We start from the raw sequence: 20617 nt of genomic DNA on the forward strand, positions 1-20617 counted from the left end.
GGTGTCTTTACGTTTAAATGTTTCTGTATTGTGTTTTGGATTTATCTCTAATTATGATTTTGTATTACTGATGAATGTATTTGTTTTGTAAGGACCCCCTTGAAAATGAGATGATGCATCTCAAGGGGCTATCCTTGAAATAAATAAATAAACAAATAAATAAACAAATAAACATTCAGGAACAAAAGAACCAAGACGTGTGGTAATGTGAATTTAAAGTGAAAGCCAAGTGCTTTATCTTCAAGGCTCCAGCTTTCTCTTAGATTAAAGCAGTATAGAGATAAATGGGGGTAAAAACTTACACTGTAGCAGGCTGGCAGGCTGCTGACTCAGGACTTTTATCTAAATAAAAGGGAGACTGCAGATTCTGTTCAGTCATCTGTTTTCTCCTCAACACTCCCACCTGGGTTTGGGAAAACACACTAAATACTGTCACATACTTTAAATAGGTAAACTGGCACAGGCACGTGGTGGCGATGCATGAATTTAGAAATTCACAAAACACAAAGGCATACCCACAAGCTATGCAGACAATAATGACACAATCAGTGTGTACGTGCATGTGTTTGTGAGTCTCAGCCTCCTGGAGGTGCCAGCCGGTCTTACAACAGATGGGGAGCAGGCAGTGAGGATAAAAACAGTATTACTCATCATGTCCTGTTGTCCTCAGCAGAATGGGGTCACATATTGTCTACATGTTTCTTAACACAGACACAGAGAATATAGAGCTCAGCAATGACCGCCTAGTCTCTCAATGGCTCTAGTTACAGAAAAAAAATCTCCCATTCAAATCCTCAACTCAAGGTTTTCCATCCCGGAAGAAAGCCAACCAAATGCTCCTGACTATGAAAAAACACAAAACAATCAGAAAACAGAGAGAAAGGTGTGCAACTGTGTGAATCTCTTTTTAAACACAAGGAACTACACAAGTGAATTTATTGCAAGCGATCGCTTTTCAAACTTTCAGAAAGTACACAAACTTTCTCTCTACATCTGTGCTTCTGGAGTGTTTGTACTATTAACAGTAAGGATGTAATATGTGGAAATAAATGTAGGTTTTTATGACCCTGTACTGGGGGTAGCCAAAGAGGAAAGCATTTTTTTTTCTGGTCATCGGTCCATTAATCCATCCCTCTGCTCACTCTGTTGCACAAGATACTCTATATTGCCAAAAGTATTCACTCACCCATCCAAATAATTGAAATCAGGTGTTCCAATCACTTCCATGGCCACAGGTGTATAAAATCAAACACCTAGGCATGCAGACTGTTTCTACAAACATTTGTGAAAGAATGGGTCGCTCTCAGGAGCTCAGTGAATTCCAGGGTTGTAGTGTGATGGATGCCACCTGTGCAACAAGTCCAGTAGTGAGTTGATAGAACACCTCTGGGATGAATTAGAGCGGAGACTGAGAGCCAGGCTTTCTATCCAACATCATTGTGTGACCTCACAAGTGCGCTTCTGGAAGAATGGTCAAAAATTCCCATAAACACACTCCTAAACCTTGTGGAAAGCCTTCCCAGAAGAGTTGAAGCTGTTATAGCTGCAAAGGGTGGACCGACGTCGTATTAAACCCTATGGACTAAGAATGGGATGTCACTTAAGTTCAAATGCGAGTCAAGACAGGTGAGCGAATACTTTTGGCAATATAGTGTATCTCAAGAGCTGTTTTGCTGTTTCTTATCAAACCTTGTACAAATGTTCACCCTGACTCAAGGATGAGCTCATTAGATTTAGGCAGTCAAAGATAGAAAGTCAAAGTTAGTTTGTTAGTTTGTTAGCAACATAACTCAAAAAGTTATGGACGGATTTTGATGCAATTTTCAGGAAATGTCACAGATGGCATAAGGAAGAACTGATAAGATTTTGGGAGTGATCCGGATCGCCGTCTGGATCCAGGATTTTTTTAAAGAATTCTTCACTATTGGGAGACAGGGCTGATGGCGGAGGTCTGCGCTCTCCGGATGCTTTTCTAGTTTCTCATTATATTGAAATTTTCATCCCATAATTGTGATTAACAAACATAATCTAACTGCTGCTTTATGTATTAGGTTCAGTTTTTTATTTGTTTTAATTTTGGGAAGTTATGACACTTTATTTATGACAATGTGCAGTTTACATTACTACCCCTGAATAATGTGTTGTAATGCCATACGTTTTAATAAATTGCACTGAATGAAGTTACTCACTACTGGAGTAGTCTTGTAATAAAGTACTCTTTTACTTTTACTTAAGTACTTATTTTTATGAGTACTTTTAATTCTGCTTGAGTAAATATTATTAAGTAACAGTACTTTGACTGGAGTACTGTAACTGTGTACTCTACCCACCACTGCTGAACATCACTGCATGGAAAATGTTGCATTGTTCGCTTCTGAAAAATAATTAAAAATCCGTAGTAGGCTGCAGGATGGACTCCACTGTCCACACGGAGCATAAGGAAATGTCAACCCAAGTGGCTGTCATGGTGGCTTCTTCTGCCTTCCTCTTCTTGGTGGATTTGCTGCATTGGACGGCACATTTGCAAGCGTGCTCTGGCATGGAACAATATTACTGATGAAACATGTGAGAAAACCCTGTGAGTGGGTGGGCAGGTTAATAGAGGTTACAGAGCATGCTGGGAGCTTGACTGAGGGTGAAGCTGCTTTATTATATTTCCACTTACCAGTATGCTCTTTCCACTCGTTTTTTGATGCTGTAAATACGTCCAGTTAAAGGTAGCACTGATGTAAAGGCATAACTGACACCATAGAGTCTTACCTCTCCAGGCCGTCCTCCCTTCCCATCTGTTGGAGAAAACTTCACACTCTGAGAGACGCATAAACAAGCAACTCAAGAAGATTTCAAGGGTGGTAGATTTGAGGAAATTTCCAGAACTGCATGCATGAAAACAGCTCTACAGTGCAGCACTTTCCCTTTTTTGTATATGGTGTCGGGATTTGACTTTTGGTATCATGCTGAGACACTTATGTATGAAGGGGTCCCTCCTTCAGTCCCTTGTACTGCTCCTCTCCAGCCCACTCAGCACTGATGTCTCGGTGGCTACAGCAGTTTGATGTTTATCTATAAATAACTCAGAGCTTCAGCGAAGTCTCCTGAGAGCTGGTTTCATTTAAAGAGCTTCTTCAAACAGTCTGCCAACACTTTGGAGAAGCAGCTCGCTTCAATCAGTGAAGATCTGCCGAGAAGAAGCGAAAGGATATCTTCAATTCACTGAAAGCTTTTCCTTTTCATCTGCAAAGCAACAAAATTATTCTTTTTGATCTCTCTGAGGAAAGGTGAGGATGTTTTTCATAAATATTCTCCGAGAGCTGTCTTTTCATTCAGCATAAGAAAGCCGAATATAAAAAGGTTTTTTTAAGACGCACATCCCACAGCTTCCCCAGAAAATATGAAAATGAAGGGTGTTTTATTTGACTTTCAATTCCTCCTACACTGCTTTTTAGCATCTTTTACTTATTAAATAACACTGATGGTAATCAAATAAATAACCTTCAAGAGCACCTAAGATTTCTCTTTGTGAAACAGGACACAGGCACTTTTAATTGGAATAAACCAAGGTTTGTTTGTGAAAGGAAATGTGGGCTTAAAGGCCGGCTGTCCTTCATCACCAATAATGATTTAATAAACATGAAGGATAGGAACATGATGGTTGTGAAGAGATCATCTGTAATACTAAAATCAAAAGAGATTTAGAGGTTTTCACTTCTCGTTTGTACTTAATCATCACCACAGTATTCAAGTGAAATGTTTTCTACAGTTTTAGATTTCTCTTATGTTGTCAGACTGAGAAAGAAGAGAAAAAACAAACTAATTAGACCACTGCAAGTGTATTTGTTAAACTGATGGTAGAAGATATATTGCACAATCATAAGCTGTTTTTACCTGACAAGTCTGGGTGAAAATCTTAATTCTCAACATAAAAGGAAAAAATAAAGCCTGAATTGCTTGAATTAAAGAAAACACACATCAGGTCAGGTACCAATTAGCAGTTTGCTGCATCAACTTTGGTCGTGCACTGCTCTGGCCCGTGCCAGGCCCATGTCCCATCTCTCCAGGTATCCTCCCTGCTCCCCCTTCATGACACATGTGGCCACCCCAGGCATCTGGACCAGCCCACTGGGTCCTGGGCACCCAGTATGCAGTGAGCTGGATCAGGCCCGGGAAAGCGTGTCAAGTGCCTGTAAAAGCACAGCTGCCATTCCCGTATCAAGCAGCTAACCCTCACTATCCCTGCTCTCCTGAGCATTAGACACACAAGAGGTTTCTCAAAGTCCAGTTGAGTCAGGTCCCTCAGACCTGAAGCCAGAGTCCTCCCAGGCTACTCTTGACCACACATTTGAAGCAGGCTAGCGATTGGCGTAATTACGTCATAGGAATGGTTGTATCCACTTATGATTATGGTTGCATTATATATAATATAATCGTATTCTATTGTATTCTTTTCTAGCTTTACTTTGGTGCCATAAAATAATGATGATAACATATTTATGGTGGAAACAGGACATTTTAAAGTGTACTGAGTGCTCAAGGACCTGGCTTCCTCCTGATACTGCACTATTTATTTCATTTTTTGAAGAGAAGTAAAATGGTCTGCATAGGATTGTGGGTAATTGTGTGTGCAGAGCATGTGTGCATCCTTAGAAATTCTCTGATTGAGGAAATCAGTCCGTTGAAAAAATTTTGTGTATCTTTGACATTGGAACAGTCCTTCAAAGGCAGTAGATGACATGGTTTCCCTCCTTGGACAGTCTTGCCAGCAATACCAAAAAATGTGCCAAAGAGTCATTCTTACTAAGGAGTCCAGCTGTCGCCTCTGTCCATCAGTCACCGTTCAGGACTCACGAGAGTATAGTAAGACCAGGAGGACCAAGAACTGAAAGACCGGTTTTCGTCTGCATACTCAGATACTGGGATGCCACACCGTCTTGCTCAGCAAACCCACTGACCCATGTGCAAGGATCTCAGCTTAAGGAGGCTGGAGGAGAAGGTCTCCTGTTTCCCTACTCTTCTGCCTCCTCACTCAGCAAGCTAAAAGCCCCACAAGTACTGAATTTATTCGTTTTGTAATTTTCCAAAAAAGTTAGGACATGAGCATGTTTATCACTGTGTTAACATGACCGGTTTCTTCTTGAAACACTCTGTAAGTGTCAGAGGACTGAAGACAAAGTGAAAATCTTGTTTGATGTCTATCTGAAGTTGCTCAGCAACGCAAGGTCTCTGTTGTCGTGTTTCGTGTTTCATAATGTGACATTTATTTTCCTTGGAAGACCTGTAGTCTAGTACGTGCACTCTGTTATTGTGAAGCCATGCTGTTGTAACTCGCGCAGAATGTGGCTTGGTTTTGTCTGAAGTTATCCATACCATAGGCACTAATACACCCCCACACCATCACCTCAGGGACTAAGCACTCAGGTTCGAGACACTTTTAAAGAAAATGTTGGTTTTTATTTGATTTATACTGATTGAGCAGTGACTGGACCTTCCAGATGCAGGTGTCTTTATACTACAACCACTTGAGAAACATTCACTGAACTCAGGTGATCTACATTTCACTAATTGAAAGACTACTAGCATCAACTGGCTGGACCTCTGTTGAACTAGGTCAGTCAATATTAATGCAGTCCCGTACTTTATATTACATATTTTTAACTGACATTACTTGAAAGCAGTTTGTTTTCACTTTGACATTATTTGTCAAAAAAGCAACATTATATTGACGATGATGGATTAATGAAATCAATAAAAGGATTTAACATCCAATAGGGGAAATCATTTAATAGGATATTGTATTCACAGCTGGCATACATGAATGCAGGGGAAACAGCAGGCATATCTTCGGCTTTGGGCCTAGAGCTGAGGGTCCTTTTGGCCAAAGCATGATCACCTTGGTTTTTTAAAAATATTTTCTCACTTTGTTCTCCATCTCTTTCTGTTTGTCTTTCAGGTGTTCTCCCAGTCGCTGCGAGCACGGCGGTCTGTGCAGTCAGTCCTGGACCGTGTTTCACTGTAACTGCTCTGACAGCGGGTACAACGGAGCCACCTGTCACAGCTGTAAGTCACCTGTCAGTCAGCGAGCACCACATCTAATGAGGAACGGCACAGACAGACAGGCAAGGATAGAGCTTTAATGAGACGGATGAAAAACAAATTAGGAATGAGGCAGTGTGTCAAACAGAATCATGAGGATTTTTTCCTTCCTGCATAATTTAAACTCAGAAGAAGAGCAAAGAGAGGAGATGGAATTAAAGCAAACATCCAAAGACATTTGGAGATATTACTCCCATTACAGAGAGGATAAAACAAAGATAATTAAATCCAAGTTTATTTGTGCGGCACCTTTCGAAGGGTAATTCAGAAAGCTTCATACATAATGCACCAAAATAAAAAGGAAAAACAGAAAACAATATCACCAGTAGCAGAAAATGACCACACAAATCTGTCTATGGAAGCCTATTTTTGTGTTTTAAGGGGTTATTTGAACACTAATTTTGCTTTGTTTTAATCTGATTCCTCTTTTTGAAAAATGTGGCACTTTTTTAGAGTTTGAAACGGCATAAAACACTGGATAAGTTTTAAACAAACAACACAGTAAGCCAGGCCAATCTCCTGACTTTTATTTGACCTGTCGATGTTATCATCTTATCCTAGTCTAAGGAGTTCATTTGTTTATTTGGATCCTCATTAGCTGTACTCTAGAGCACATGAAGTCTTCCTGAGGTCCACATTAAAAAGGATACCTTCAAGCTTATCAAATGTACATTTAGAAACAACACTAATGCTATAATAAAGTTTTTACGCCCTTCTGGAGTTCTTCTTTTTCTGCATATTTGTCACACTGAAATGTTTCGGATCTCGAACAAATTTATATGTTGTACAAAGATAACCTGAGTAAATAAAAAATGCACTTTTTAAATCACAATTTCATTAATCAAGGGGAAAAAAAATCCATCCAAACCTACCTGGACCTACATATAAAGTAACTGTCTCCTGAACCTAATGACTGGTTGTGCCACCCTTGGCAGCAATAACTGAAATCACACGTCTGCAATAACTGGCGATAAGTCTTTTACATCACTGCTGAGGAATTTTGACTCTCTCTTCTTTTCAGAAATGTTTTAATTTAGGCAAATAGGAGGGTTATCAAAAATGAACAGCCTGTTTAAGATCATGTCGCAGTGTCTCAGTCAGAGTTAAGTCTGGACTCTGATTTGGCCACTCCAAAACCTTCATTTTCATTTTGAGCCATTCAGAGGTGGACTTGCTGGTGTGTTTGGGATCATTGTCCTGATGCATTCTCATTCAGGGACACTCGCCTTTCAAAAAGTTGACTTGTCAGTCCACAAAATATTTTCCCAAAAGTCTTGAAGATCATCAAGACATTTTTTTTTTTTTTTTTTTGTCAAACCTGAAACAAGCCTTTCTGTTCTTTTTTGTCAGCAGTGTTTTGGCCTTGGAGCTCTCCCATGGTGCCATTTATGCCCAGTCTCTTTCTGATTGTTGAGTCATGAACTCTGACCTTAACTGAGTGAAGTGAGGCCTGCAGGTCTTTAGATGTTGTTCTGGGTGTTGTCAGACTTCCTGGATGAGTCGTTGATGTGTTCCTGGAGTCATCTTAGGCCCTGTCCACATGGAAACAAATTCAGGTGTATACGTATAAGTTTTATGTCGGATCGGCGTTTAGGGTGACTGTAAACGATACTTTCTGAAAACAGGTCCCAGAGTGCATGAATCCGTAAATGACTACCATTTCATCTCCGTGTGGATGGCTATCCGCATCTTTCTTGAAACAATTCGACACACATAGCGTATCTCCCTTAAGGTGCCTGTGTGCGTCCAACCAAAACATTAATGGTGGACTACAGGGTTGTGTTCCTGCTGCAGAAGCTACTGAGCCTGTTATGGCTTTTACAGCAAAATCTGGTGCTCCTTTACCACCACCGTGAAAGGCATAAACCATATGTTCTTAAATGCAATGCGGAGAACAATCAGAAGGACATTGAGAAGAACGTTTGTGTCAGTTTTCTGGGATCTTCTTCTTCTCCCTTGGTGCATTTCGGTGGCAGCGTTACAGCGCGACGTACAGGCTTGGCATATGCACTACAGCATTTTCAATCATTTAAAGTGGTTCCTGAAACAACTTCATCTTTTCGGAAAACTTTTTCAAAACCAAACGGCAATATATTGTTTTTGTCGGAGCCTTAGTTGGCTGGCCAATCCTGGGAATGTTCACCTCCAGTACCAAGTTTTCCCCATTTGTGGCTAATGGCTCTCACTTTGGTTCAGTGGAGTCCCAAAGCCTTGGAAATGGCTTTGTAATCCTTCCCAGACTGATAGATGTCAATGAATTTGCTTCTCATCTGTTCTCAAATTTCTTTAGATGGCGCCATAATTTGTTATTTTTTGAGATCTCGAGCCTTCTTCACTTTGTCAGACAGGTTCTATTGATTAGATTTCTTGATTCAGCAGGTCTGGCAGTAATCAGGCCTGGTTCAGGTGATATTGAACTTAGATTCCCAAAAAGTGTGGTTAGCAGTCACATGGCAAAGACGTCCGAATAGAGAGGTAAAGGCAAAGATGCATCCTCTGCATTCCAGTCCAGGTCACAGTAGAGCTAGTAGCTTTTTGCTAACTACTATTGAGGAAGAAACGAAGAAGCAGGCACAATAAAGCACATGAACAGGAAAAGTTAAATACAGTGGCAACCAGAAAGAGGGCACGGCAGAGCAGTCTCAGCTACATATTAAATCTGTGCATCCACTGTTGAGGGACAGCAGGAGGTTAATGTGAGTTCCCGCAGAATTTTACCTTAAAAACCAACATATTTCTGGAAAATAGGTTGCAGGTGTCTCTGATCATCTGACCTTTTGTATTTCTTGCTATACCAGCAAGAAACACGAAATTAAAGCCAGGGAAGGCAGCTTGAAGAAAGAAGCAAAAGTCAGCTAGATTTTGCAGATGAACAGTAATGTTCATAAAAATAAATAAATGGATAAAAAGCTGTCCTAAGGAACATGGCCTATCTGATCATAGAAAACTAGCTGATGTTGCAGGCATCACTGGCTGTTATGGGTTTTCTCTCTGAGGCATTATTACCTAGAATTGCAACATGTTTAACGTTTAGGATTCAAGGTCTTTGAGGCAACAACAGGTGTTGGATCAGTAAAACTGTCATGTTGACACCCCACACTTGAGGATTATTAGGATAAAAAATCATTTGCAATATCCTGTAGTGTGTGGCCAGACATGTACAACTGAACTTGCAGTGCAGATGGATCTGCTAGATTTCATGTCTGCCATCAGGTAGATTCATCTCGCAAAGCTTATAGCTAAAATTCTTGCTCCTAGTCAGAGAATGACTGGACCAGTCAGCTTCTTTTAAGGAGAAAGAGGGGGTAGGTACAGGTGTGGTTTAGTTGAAGCAACTGCAAGCCTGTAAACAATGGCTGCTGGTGAGATGGTTAGCGTGGATGCAGCTGAAAGTTAATCTGACACGCCAGATGGATTTGGTTCACACATCCATCCGGAAAACCTTCAATACTAAACATTTGGGTAAGGGCAGAAGATTTGAAGAAAACTCGGAGTGTGATTGGAGTAATGTTCTGTCTGTCTGATCTTTACGGGCCAGTTGGAGCTACAAAACACATGACGTAGCCGCGAGGAATAATGGGAACCATGGTGACTGTAGACATGTCAGTACACAACTTTTGTTTTTTTTTGAAAAGAAAACAACTCACTGCTGTTCTGTGTTCTTCTTTTAACAAAGAAATGTCGTCAAGTTCTGAAAAAACTGGTGCTTTAGCAGCATCCATGCTGATCTCTTCTGCCAAAATTGTACCAGTCTCTTGTTGCTGCTTGCATATGTCGCCTGAAAGTACTGTCCTTTGATGCTGATTGGTCCTGTCACTTTCTACGCGGGCTCAAACGTTTCAGATGGGAGCTTTGCAAGATGGATTCGCCAGTGAGGAACACAGAAACCATCTGCTTTGCAAGGTTGAAAGCTTTTTCCCTGTTGAAAAGATGTTTTTGCTCATAAGCCAACTGACTATGGTAAGAGTTTGATTTACCAAATGGCTTCATTAAGAATTGATGGCCCATGCTCAGTATTTCATATGCATATGAAATTAGAGCCACGAAACATGTTTCGTGGCTCTAATTGGCTTCTAATAAAAGGGACAGAGAGACCAGTCATCCATGCCCACATGGGTGTGAGATATAGCCATGTCATGGATATATATGATATTTTTTCCCTGTTAACCCTTTACCTACTAAGTCTAAAATGGCAATTTGGACATATTTTGTTACTATGGCTGTAAAATAGTCAGGAAATGCCCTAAGTCTGAGAGCTTTGGTCCCTTTTCCCAGGAGTACTTGAACTTGACTTTTCAACATCTAGTTAATGATTATTGCACATTATATGAAATTGTCAGCAGTTTAACAGAAGAAAAACACAAAAACAGATTTGTTTTTCATGGCTTTTATGAGAATAAATTTTGTTTTTGCTCATGTAGTTTTGATTTGACATTTGAAATGTGAACCTATACATGATTAGAACAATCACCAATCATGTTTTTGAGTCTAGGACTCTGGGTGTGCAAAACACAGTGCAAAAGATAACTGTATACACAGGCGACAATTAGTGCAAATAAAGGTGGAAAATGCATTCTCAACATTCTCAAGTAACATATTGTTACTGAATATGACAGACACGCACAAATGCCACTATCTAATGCTGTTTTTGTAAACAAAACACCTCTCTCGCGCGCTCTCCTTTTACTCTCTTCCTTCACTCTTCTTTCTCACTCGTCTTCTGCCAAAGCTGCCGTTTTCGCGATGCTGTTCAACATTACGGTAATATACAGTGCTTAACAAATTTATTAGATTTTATTTGTCTCAGAGACCGTCCAGCATCATGAAGTGCTTTAATGCAGACTTTTTCATCTTCAGTGAGCTCTCCACGTTTTACCATTTTGAACAGGAATGAGGGATTTCAAGCTGAATTCACCTTTTTATACCAAAATTTGTGCCGGCTCACTGGGCTTCTCTGAGAAGTCAGAAATTAATCAAGCATAACATTCAACCACTAAAGCTAATTTTTCTGTTCAGGAATGCAAGTAAATAACTATAATTTGACATATTAATCAAGAAATATTAATGTGCTTTACTATTTTTTCAGTTTTTTTGTAAATCAGTAAATTTGAAAATTCATGGATAACAATAGTAATTCTATTTTAGCATTAAAAATATCATTTGGGTTAAAGAGCTTCTACATATTGGTGTATTAACCATTGCAGAAACATAAAAAATGGTTTTGGTAATTACCAATGCTGTTAATTTAGGGCAGCTGTGGCATAAACCTTACTTTGGTTAGGGTTAGGGTGGTCTAATAAATTTTTTAAGCACTGTATGTACCACACATCATATATTGCCGGAAAGCACAGATTCTCAGCTCTCTGTCAGCGTTAGAATTTTTTAGATTGAGCAAACTTTCAAGGAGTTGCAGTGTTGAGAATCCGTGTAGTGGTCTCGCAATACTTCTGGTGTTTTGCTATGGTGTTTTGCTATAAATTCCAATGTCTTATGGTTGTGAGTACCATAATGAAACAATTATGTGCGCATGCCCACAATTCTCTGCTTTCCAACACCGTTGGATTTTTTCTGATCAGACAAACTTTGACAGAGTTACGATAATTATAGTCCAGACATATAAAACACAGCGCCGGCGCTGGGTCAGTAGGTAAAGGGTTAATCTGAAGTTTTTCTGAGACTGTGTTAAGGCTAAATCCTGCTAGTGTAGTGCTCATGGTGGTTATCGCTCCTCTTGATTATAAAAGGCCACGAAAGTTTGGTTAAGACTTGCCCTTTTTGTAAGGTGTCTTGAGAAAACTTTGGTCATTAATTGGCGATGTACAAATAGAGATTGATTGATTGATTGATTGACTTGTGCTTCATCAAAGTTTTTCCCAGCCTTTCTAGTCCAGTTACAACAAATCTGAATCTATTTGCAAAGTTTTAACGGTTCATTTGTGCGGGCATGAAAGCTACGTGCTGACCAAACAATGGCTCCAAGACTGCTAGAAAAAGCGGGTCTTGGACTACTGTTTTTTGTCTCTGGTGCAGTTTGTTTGTAGTAAGAGCGTGAATCTATCTGGAGCTTTTTAAAATTATACTAGCTACTGTAGCCAGTGGAAGATATGTGTTTAAGACCACAGGCATCCCTGAGGAATTTTTGGAAAGAATTTCAGTGGAAGTGCAGGTCATGATTCAGGAGGATTAGCATGCACCTTCACCGAAACCTTTTAGATAAGCTCCTTCTTCACATCAGCATATTATTTTCAAGCCACAGCTGCCCCCATTTCTAAATAACTTTATAAACACAAACAATTTAGAACCAACACAGGAACCAACATCAATTATGCAACAATGGAACAAATTGGTCTGACCAGAGCGAATGAACTATAGGAGTGAAAAAGCCCTAAAATGGCTATTTTTACATGAGGGTGTAATGATGGCTGAAGCTGCAACATAAAGCTAACATTTTCATCAGCCTTTAAAGAGCCCTCCTGCTGTGAGCTATATTTGATCTCTGAACATCCTCTCCTTCCAGTGGAGGAGGTTACACTTTGTATGACAGAGTTATGATGGAGGCTGATGAGTCTGTAGCCGTGACTAAACTACCAAACGCTGCATGAATAAATGAAACCGCAGCACTGAGGTGAATTTATAGGTGAGATTTACAGCTTCTGTACCGATTCCCTCGAGACAAATCCTCGAAAACAGAAGAGCAAAGTTTCCCACACAGTTCACCTCCGGTTTCATTTTCATGCTGATGTTTCAGTGAAGGCCTTTTTCTTCCCACACTGAAGAAATGTGATGAATAGAGGACCTGTGGCTGTGCAGACGCAGAGAGAGGTAAATAGGTGAGCAGAGTGTGGGAACCTAAAGATATGGATTTACTTTCAACGTGCAGTATGTAGATTCAGCTTCCAGGGGTTTTCAATACAAACAATAACAAAATGAGTAGAGATGTGCTGCTCAGCTCTGCTGCCTATGCTGCTTACTTCTTGTCTTAAATTGAGGCTGTTTAATGAAAACCTGACTCCATAAGGTCTATTTGCTGAACAGTAAACAACTGTTTGATTTATTGGATGAATTTCACATTATGAGGGAGAAAAGCTGTTTAAAGTGACCTTCTTTATTCATGCTGTAAAACTACTTGTGAAGTGGAATTGTTCACAGCAGTTGTTTACAGGAGAGGGCTGGAGTACTGTTCATTAGACTGACAGCAGAGAGGAAGAAACTGTTCTTGTGGAGGGAAGTTTTGGTCCTAAAGGACCTCAGCCTCCTGCCATTGAGGAGGGCCTCAAAAAGTCTGTGCCCGGGGTGACTTGACCTGCATGCCTCAGGGTCCTGGAGATGTACATGTTGTGGAAAGATGGTAGATTGCAGGCATTCACTGTCTCTACAAAGCTGACGATGTGCTGCCATGGTTGCAGCGTTCCAGACTGTGATGGAGGAGGTGAGGATGGACTCAGTGATGATGGTATAGAAGTGTGCCATCGACTACTTTAGCAGGTTGAATTTCTGCAGCTCCTGCAGGAAGTACATCCTCTGCTGGGCTTTTTTAACATCAGATCTCACTTGAGGGCCTGGGTGATGAGGGTCCCCAAGAAGCAGGAAGAGTTCACAGTGGAAACTGGGGTGCCACAGAGGGTTATGGGGGCCGTAGCATGGGTGGCAGCATCCTTCTAAAGTCTACAACCACCAACCACCACCAGATGGTCTACCTTCCACCTGTAGGCTTACTCGTCCCCACCAGTGATGAGTCCGATGAGGGTCATGTCATCCACAAACTTCAGGAGCTTGACAGACTGGTGACAGGCAGGGTTCTCAACAAGCTCTTGACCCCGAAAATAAAGGTGTCAGAGATTAGGGACCCCACTTTACCTGAGTTTAGTTTAAGCAGTTGAAAACAGCCATGCACATTCAAAAGCAGTCATGTGCAGACATGTATCTTAAAGTGTAAGTGAACCCCCAGCTCAAAGCTAACTCTGCCCACTTCAGGATTTCAAAAAATGTGTAGACAGGGAGCAGTTTGGTACTGAGAGGAGGGAGGGGAAAGGGACCGGGTTTTCCAGATGAGGAGGGAGTGACAGTGACTCCCCTTGCCAGAAAGTAGCACAGAGTCCTGCAGCACTGCTGCCTCAGACTGATCTTTAGAGGTGGAGGATTTTTCCCCTCCAGAGTCCCCAGAAGCAGGCTGTGGAGTGGCGGTGGACTCTGGTGTGCCTGAGCACTACCTGTTTGGGCTGTTGGCTCCAGCACCAGCGTTACTAAAGCCAGAGCTCTCAGAGCCAAGACATTGCAGGTGCAGGAGAGGATGGGAGTGGTCTCTGAATGGTAAAGTCAGTTAGAGGCTGTAACGTTCTACCAATGGTAGGATTCTACGTCACATAAGCCCTACCTTTTCAAAGCAGATGTCTGTTTGAGCTAACTGAAAGTGTAAAATGCAGATTTTTATCAGTTTGGTGCAAATGTCAGAAATTATACCAGCATTGATGTGTTTTATCATGGTTGATCTCTTATCATAGGATCTCAAATCTCTTTATTAAGAGTGTCCTGGTCCAGACAGCAGCAGCAATAGGGTCTGTGTCCACAGTATTTTTGAGTGGCTCAGTTGTGGCTCAGTTTTTGTATGGTTGTACAATATGAATGATAGCATGCACATGTGATTGCAGAGAATTACCATCCATCACCAATAAGAAGGTCTAAACAAGACTACACTAGGAAACGGCTGCTAGTAACAGTTTAAGCTTCTGTAGATAGCAGGCTTTAATGTTGCATGGAAATGTTTGAGGTGTTGCAAGTCAAAAAAACATATATTAAACAAAGGAGGAGTCATTTTTAAACAATGTAGAAGTTTCAATGCAAAAATTAATGTGTGCAAAAATATTGTGCCTTTAAAGGGCTTCTTGACGGCAGAGTATGCACGATGAGTGTCCATGGAAAAGCAGACAAAGGAAGAAGACTCAAAGAGAGAGAGAGGAAGATGTAGGGCTCATAAGGGTCTGAAATGTTATTTATGGAGTCTTTGTGCACCCATCAGTCATTACAGTCCTCTCCAGTTGGATTTATCTTTATTTATTGAACTCTGTTACAGGAATAAACTGCCTGATTCTCTGCAGTGAGTCAGTTGTTAAATGTATGAGTGATTCAGCACCTGTAGTCCTCCTTGCTGTGTGATCCTTCTCCCCTCACAGCTGACGTCTTGATGTTGATGTTGATTCATGCCACAGCTGATCTCATTATTTTTCCTCCCAGCTGTGTACGAGCAGTCCTGCGAGGCGTACAAACACAACGGCAACACGTCGGGATACTTTTACATCGATGTGGACGGGAGCGGACCGATCAAACCACAGCTGGTCTACTGCAACATGACAGGTGACATAAATTCTTCCTCTCATAATCACTCAACAGTTTTATGAGCGTTTTTTTTGCATAATTGTAAATGATTATGCCCCTCATGTTACTCTCTGATCCACTTCGTCTTCCATTTTCTTCTCTTCCCCCTATTTTTCTTGTGTATTTTATTCATATAAACATATAAATATGAATTATGATGACAGGCCTCCTCATATTCTGTCAACTCCTTCACTTGATTTGCATCTATACATAAATCTAAATAGGGATGAAATCCGTTTTCTCTTTCTGTCTTTCACTCTCTGATTCTCTTCACATCCAAGGTTATTCTGTTCATTTGCATTACAGCACATTCTCATTAGGAGCTCTTTGAATAATGACACTGAGCAATAAAAGACAAGAGCATTTAATAACAGTTTATAAGGAAATAAACACAAGAGTATATGGTTTAATCAAGGGAGATCATTTAATGTTCCATCTAAAAACACACTTAGACATTTCTTAAATACTGCACATGTTTGTGTTTCCTCTTATGAGGATCAGAGGACTTCATTCACCACCCATTCTTCATAAGAAAATTGTTCTTAAAACCCAATTAAGCAGTTTTTGTGGAGTTTACTGTAAATTCTTAGCTCAAACCAAAGTCTTAACAGACCTTGTTGCACTCTCAAGCTCTTATTTTAAACAACAAATCCCCTCATTAACACGTGTTTAAATGTGTTCAGATGATGAAGCATCATCTGGTGGGTCAGGACCCTACAGTGAGTCTTGAAGCCATTTTCAGTGGGTTGCAGATGTGCACCTAGAAAATTATGCAGCACAAAATCTATGATGTGCTTTTATTTTGAAGGATCTAGCATTATTTAGATCCATCATGTTTTTTGATTCATCTCAAGTTCAAACAGGCCAATTTTTCTTAAAAAGCATTTAGTAGTGATTGAAAATAATGATAAATTTAGGTTCTGATTTGTTGTTTGGCGGTAGCGATGGATCCTGTAACTAGACCAGTAGAGAACCACTGATTTAAACAACACCCCTCTAGATTTAACTAGGTTTGAATTCATCTGGAATGCATCCTTTTCTTTAAAGAAGATATATTTCTGGGCTTTTTATGCCCCCATTCAGAGAGAAAGACAATGGATGGAGTCTAGAACAGTCAACAGACATGCAGGAAAGGAGCTGCAGACCAGAATAAACCCAGGCCGCCTAAATACAAAGGGCACAACCTAAGCTCTAGACCAGTGGTTTTTAATTTTTAATTTTTTTTTTTTTTTTTTTTTTCTGAAGGAACACCTAAGATCAAGCTAAAATTTCAAGGCACACCAAAACCATATCTATACAAAATAGCCTCTTACATGCCACAGTAAATGAGTGTATAGCATTACTTCAGGCAGGCGCTGTTGACTGCAAACTGCAAACTGCTCTTGCCTGGCTACGCTTTGCTTCTCCCTCTGCAAGCCTCTTTTAACAGCCTTCCTCCACCCCAGCTCCTCCTTTATTCTGCCTCTGACTTTATCAGTGTCATAGCTGCTAAACCAGAAAAAACTTTTAATAACCACACATCATGTGTGTTTCTTAACAGAGTGGTCCTGACTGAACTTCAGTTATTGATTACATAATTACTTACGGTTGTATATATTTCCACGGCACACCAAGACTTGGCTCAAGGCACACCAGTGGGCTGTGCCAGACCATTTGAGAACCACTGCTCTTGGCCATATGTTCCCCAGTGCATCCTTTTCATATTACATTGCATTTCATGTTCTCTTTGATGAAAGCGCCAACTAACAGAGTGATAATCATCCAATTTACATCAAACTTTTTGCAGCATATCTGCAATATCAGCATTTTGGACAGAATATATAATTATGTATTGTAGCGTACCTCGCTTTTTCTGACATATTCTTTTTAAGTGATTTTGTTATTCAACAAATCTGGTAGTAATCAGGCCTAGGTGTGGCCAGTGAAATTGAACTGGGCTTTCCAAGAACTGTGGTTCATCAGTTAACTCGTGATTTAACAAGAAGGGGCCATTACTTTTTCACAGACGGCCAGATAGGTTTGGATTTTTTCCCCCCTTAAGGAATTAAATAATGATTCAGACACTGCATTTTGTATTTACTTGGGTTGTCTTTGTGAGAAATAAAAATTGGTTTGATGATCTGAAACATTTAAGTGTGATATATATGCAAAAACATCAGAAGTCAGAAAGGGGCAAATACTTCTCACAGCACTGGATGCTGCTTTTTTCCAGTTGTTGACTAAAATACTTTGACAAACAGGTTGCAGCTTTCTTTTCCTGTATATTTTGGATTGATTTCAACAAGGCATCAATTTAAGATAAAATTATTAAGATTAAAAATATCTTTAAACTCTGAAACTCCTTATTTGTTAAATGGATTGAATCTTCCAACAGTGTGAGCCTCATGCATCAGTAACCTCCTGCATTAATGTCCTCCTTATATTTAAACTGCCACCACAAATCTTTGTCTAAATATTCACCAGACTGCGAGGAAATAAGTGATGGATGCTCACAATTTCCTAAGGGAGGACCCCCAGATGCCTTCTTATGACCTGAGTCTCAAGTAATGACTGACTTTTCCATATGTCTGCAGAAAGCCCAGCTGTGTAAATACGTATGTTGTAAAGTAATTCCGCCCTTAAAAGAGAGTAGATCCAAACTCTCTCTGGGTTTGTTGTTCTCAGCTCTGTGTTCCCATGGCTGGGACGGCGCTTCCTCCAGCTTGTTTATGTGTCACTCAGAGGCTCAAACGTGCTTCATACATTTTTTACACACGAAGTTCTCCCTCCCTCCTACTGTCAGTCCTACCGCAGAGTGGAGTAAAAAACAGCCCCACCTGCTCAGGGATGCTGAGGAGATCTTGTCCCAAGAGTCAGAGTGAAGAAGAACCAAAAGACTTTCCCATAGACTTGAAATTGATTTCACAATCGTGTTTTCAGATTTTTATTGCCACTCAGCAGTCTGTCGCGCTGTCTCACAGAAGCTCACAGACTCTCAGAGGTAGTGAAACGGGACAGCAGAGAGGGACGGGGCGCATTTGAAGCTCTTCTATGAAGAATGTATTGTAAGGCTTTAATGGAGTGACACATTAGACACATTATATCTCGGTTTTTCAATTAATGTATAAAAGCCACAAATTTAAGTTTTAAGGAACCAAACCCAATAGAAAAGATCAAACTCAGTTGAGCTCAGCCAATCAGCTGTTTCCTGGATTATTCCCTCCAACATTATGGATGTAAATTGTCATAACAATCCTATTTATAAGGCTTGGTAAGTAAATATGACAACCTTTTCCCAAAACGACAGATAGTTTTTTTTTAAATGTCAGTGAGAGTAACAGAGATGTATCAAAGTAGTCTCCCCACATGATCAGCCCACATCTTCTGTTTCTGCATGAATTAATGAGTTGATGCTTCAAAGGCAAGGGTTTTATGCAGCATATTTAAAAAGGATTAGTAATAAAAAAATTCAAATGAACTAGAAGCCTTAGTTGGTCAGCATTCAACAACAAGAATCAGTAAACATATATCTGTCCTCTCCATCAGAGGAGAACACCTGGATGGTGATCCATCACAACAACACAGACCTGACCAGAGTCCGAGCGTCTCCAGGAGTAAACCAGCACTCAGTTCACTTTGACTACTCGACCAAGGAGGAGCAGCTGTCAGCAGCCATCAGCCAATCAGAGCACTGTGAACAGGAGCTGACCTACCACTGCAGGAAGTCCCGCCTCCTCAACACTCCAGGTAAATATGCTCCTAGAAGTGAAGCTGTATATAGTCCTAAGTGATATCTTTGTGTTGTAGAGGCTGTGAAGGTTCAACTCGTCTCATGATTTCTGATCTTTAGGGCTGCTGAGGAGTTTATCTTAGCAATTAACCCTCTTTACAGCAACCTCCTAAACTCTGAGTCCCTTTAATCAGTAAAGAATCATGACGTTAAAATTCACCAGGCTATAGACTCCATCATACAGAAGGCTTGCAGTGCAGGTGTTCTACCTGTCTTCAACTATAGATGTCGTTTTAATGCCGTGTGCTAACCTTGTTTAAATAGCTATGTACTTGAATTTCTGTTAATGTGCTCAGATTGTGTTTGTCTTAAAATGAGGAGTGGTCAGGTTCAAAGTAGGTACATGAGGATGAAGAAAACAGCTGTGCTTTAGACCAGTGGTTGGTGTGCGGGACCCAAAAAAGGGTCTTGGAGCAGTTTTCAGTGGGTTGCGACAAGGTGTCTGAAAAAAGGGTGCCAAAGGCCTGACGTCCTCATTGGACATGCATTGATACCTTTTATTTTACCGTTTTACTGTGAAATTGGGTAAATTAAAATGTTTGATCAATATTTCAACTAATTTATCTCATTTTCTTGCAGTAAATGGCATCTTTTCCTTTGAAGTAATTTCTGAAGATCTCTGGAAAATTAGCAAAAATCAACACATAATGATGGGAAAAGAGGGTATAAAATGTCAGTTTTGTCTCTTTTCATTTTTATAGCAGATATTTTGGTCCAATCATCCTCCAAATGACAACATATTCAATTAAATAAACATGCGTTGTTGAACATTTTTGGGAAACCTGTTTCACGATCTGTCTTAAGACAGACTGGTGAGTCCTGAGGCCAGTCCAGTTGGGAACCATTGCTTTAGACCACCTATCTAAAGTCTTAAAGGAGACTTATTATGCATTATTAACGACAAACTTCACAGGCATGTTTTGGGGACCTCTGAGACCAATAGAAACTTGTCTTACAAGGGTAAAATATATCCCCTTTAAGTCTGTGGTGCAGTATGATCCCAAGGATCCATAAGAAACACTTATGTTTGTCCCAAATTAAGTACCTCACGGGCCAACTGTGACCTGTGGTCCATGCAAGCTTCACATCACCAAGTCCACTGCCAAGCATCGGATGGAGTGATGTAAAGCCAGACGACACTGGACTGTGAAGCAGTAGAAAGAGGCTCTGGAGTGACAGATCATGCTTTTCTGTTTGGCAGAGGGTTTGGTGGATGCTGGGAGTACGTTACCTGGCTGACTGAACTGAGCCAACTGTGGTGGAGGAGGTATAATGGTATGGGGCTGTTTTGGGGTATGCCCCTTATTTCCAGTGAAGGGCAATCTTAATGTTTCAGCATACCAAGACATTTCTGACAATGCTATGCTTCCAACTGTGTGGTAACAG

The 20617-nt window shown here is 40.5% G+C and overlaps 1 protein-coding gene across 1 annotated transcript in view; it reads left to right on the forward strand.

The window, feature by feature from the left end:
* Window positions 1-20617, forward strand: part of LOC121520599 (contactin-associated protein-like 4) — a 222844-nt gene that overhangs the window by 124120 nt on the left and 78107 nt on the right. The window contains exons 11-13 of the mRNA XM_041804138.1: window positions 5948-6054; window positions 15322-15441; window positions 18988-19188. Coding sequence (XP_041660072.1) covers window positions 5948-6054; window positions 15322-15441; window positions 18988-19188 — 428 coding nt within the window. The remainder of the gene's footprint in view (window positions 1-5947; window positions 6055-15321; window positions 15442-18987; window positions 19189-20617) is intronic.

This window comes from Cheilinus undulatus, linkage group 13, assembly GCF_018320785.1.
Source record: "Cheilinus undulatus linkage group 13, ASM1832078v1, whole genome shotgun sequence".
Classification (NCBI taxonomy): domain Eukaryota; kingdom Metazoa; phylum Chordata; class Actinopteri; order Labriformes; family Labridae; genus Cheilinus; species Cheilinus undulatus.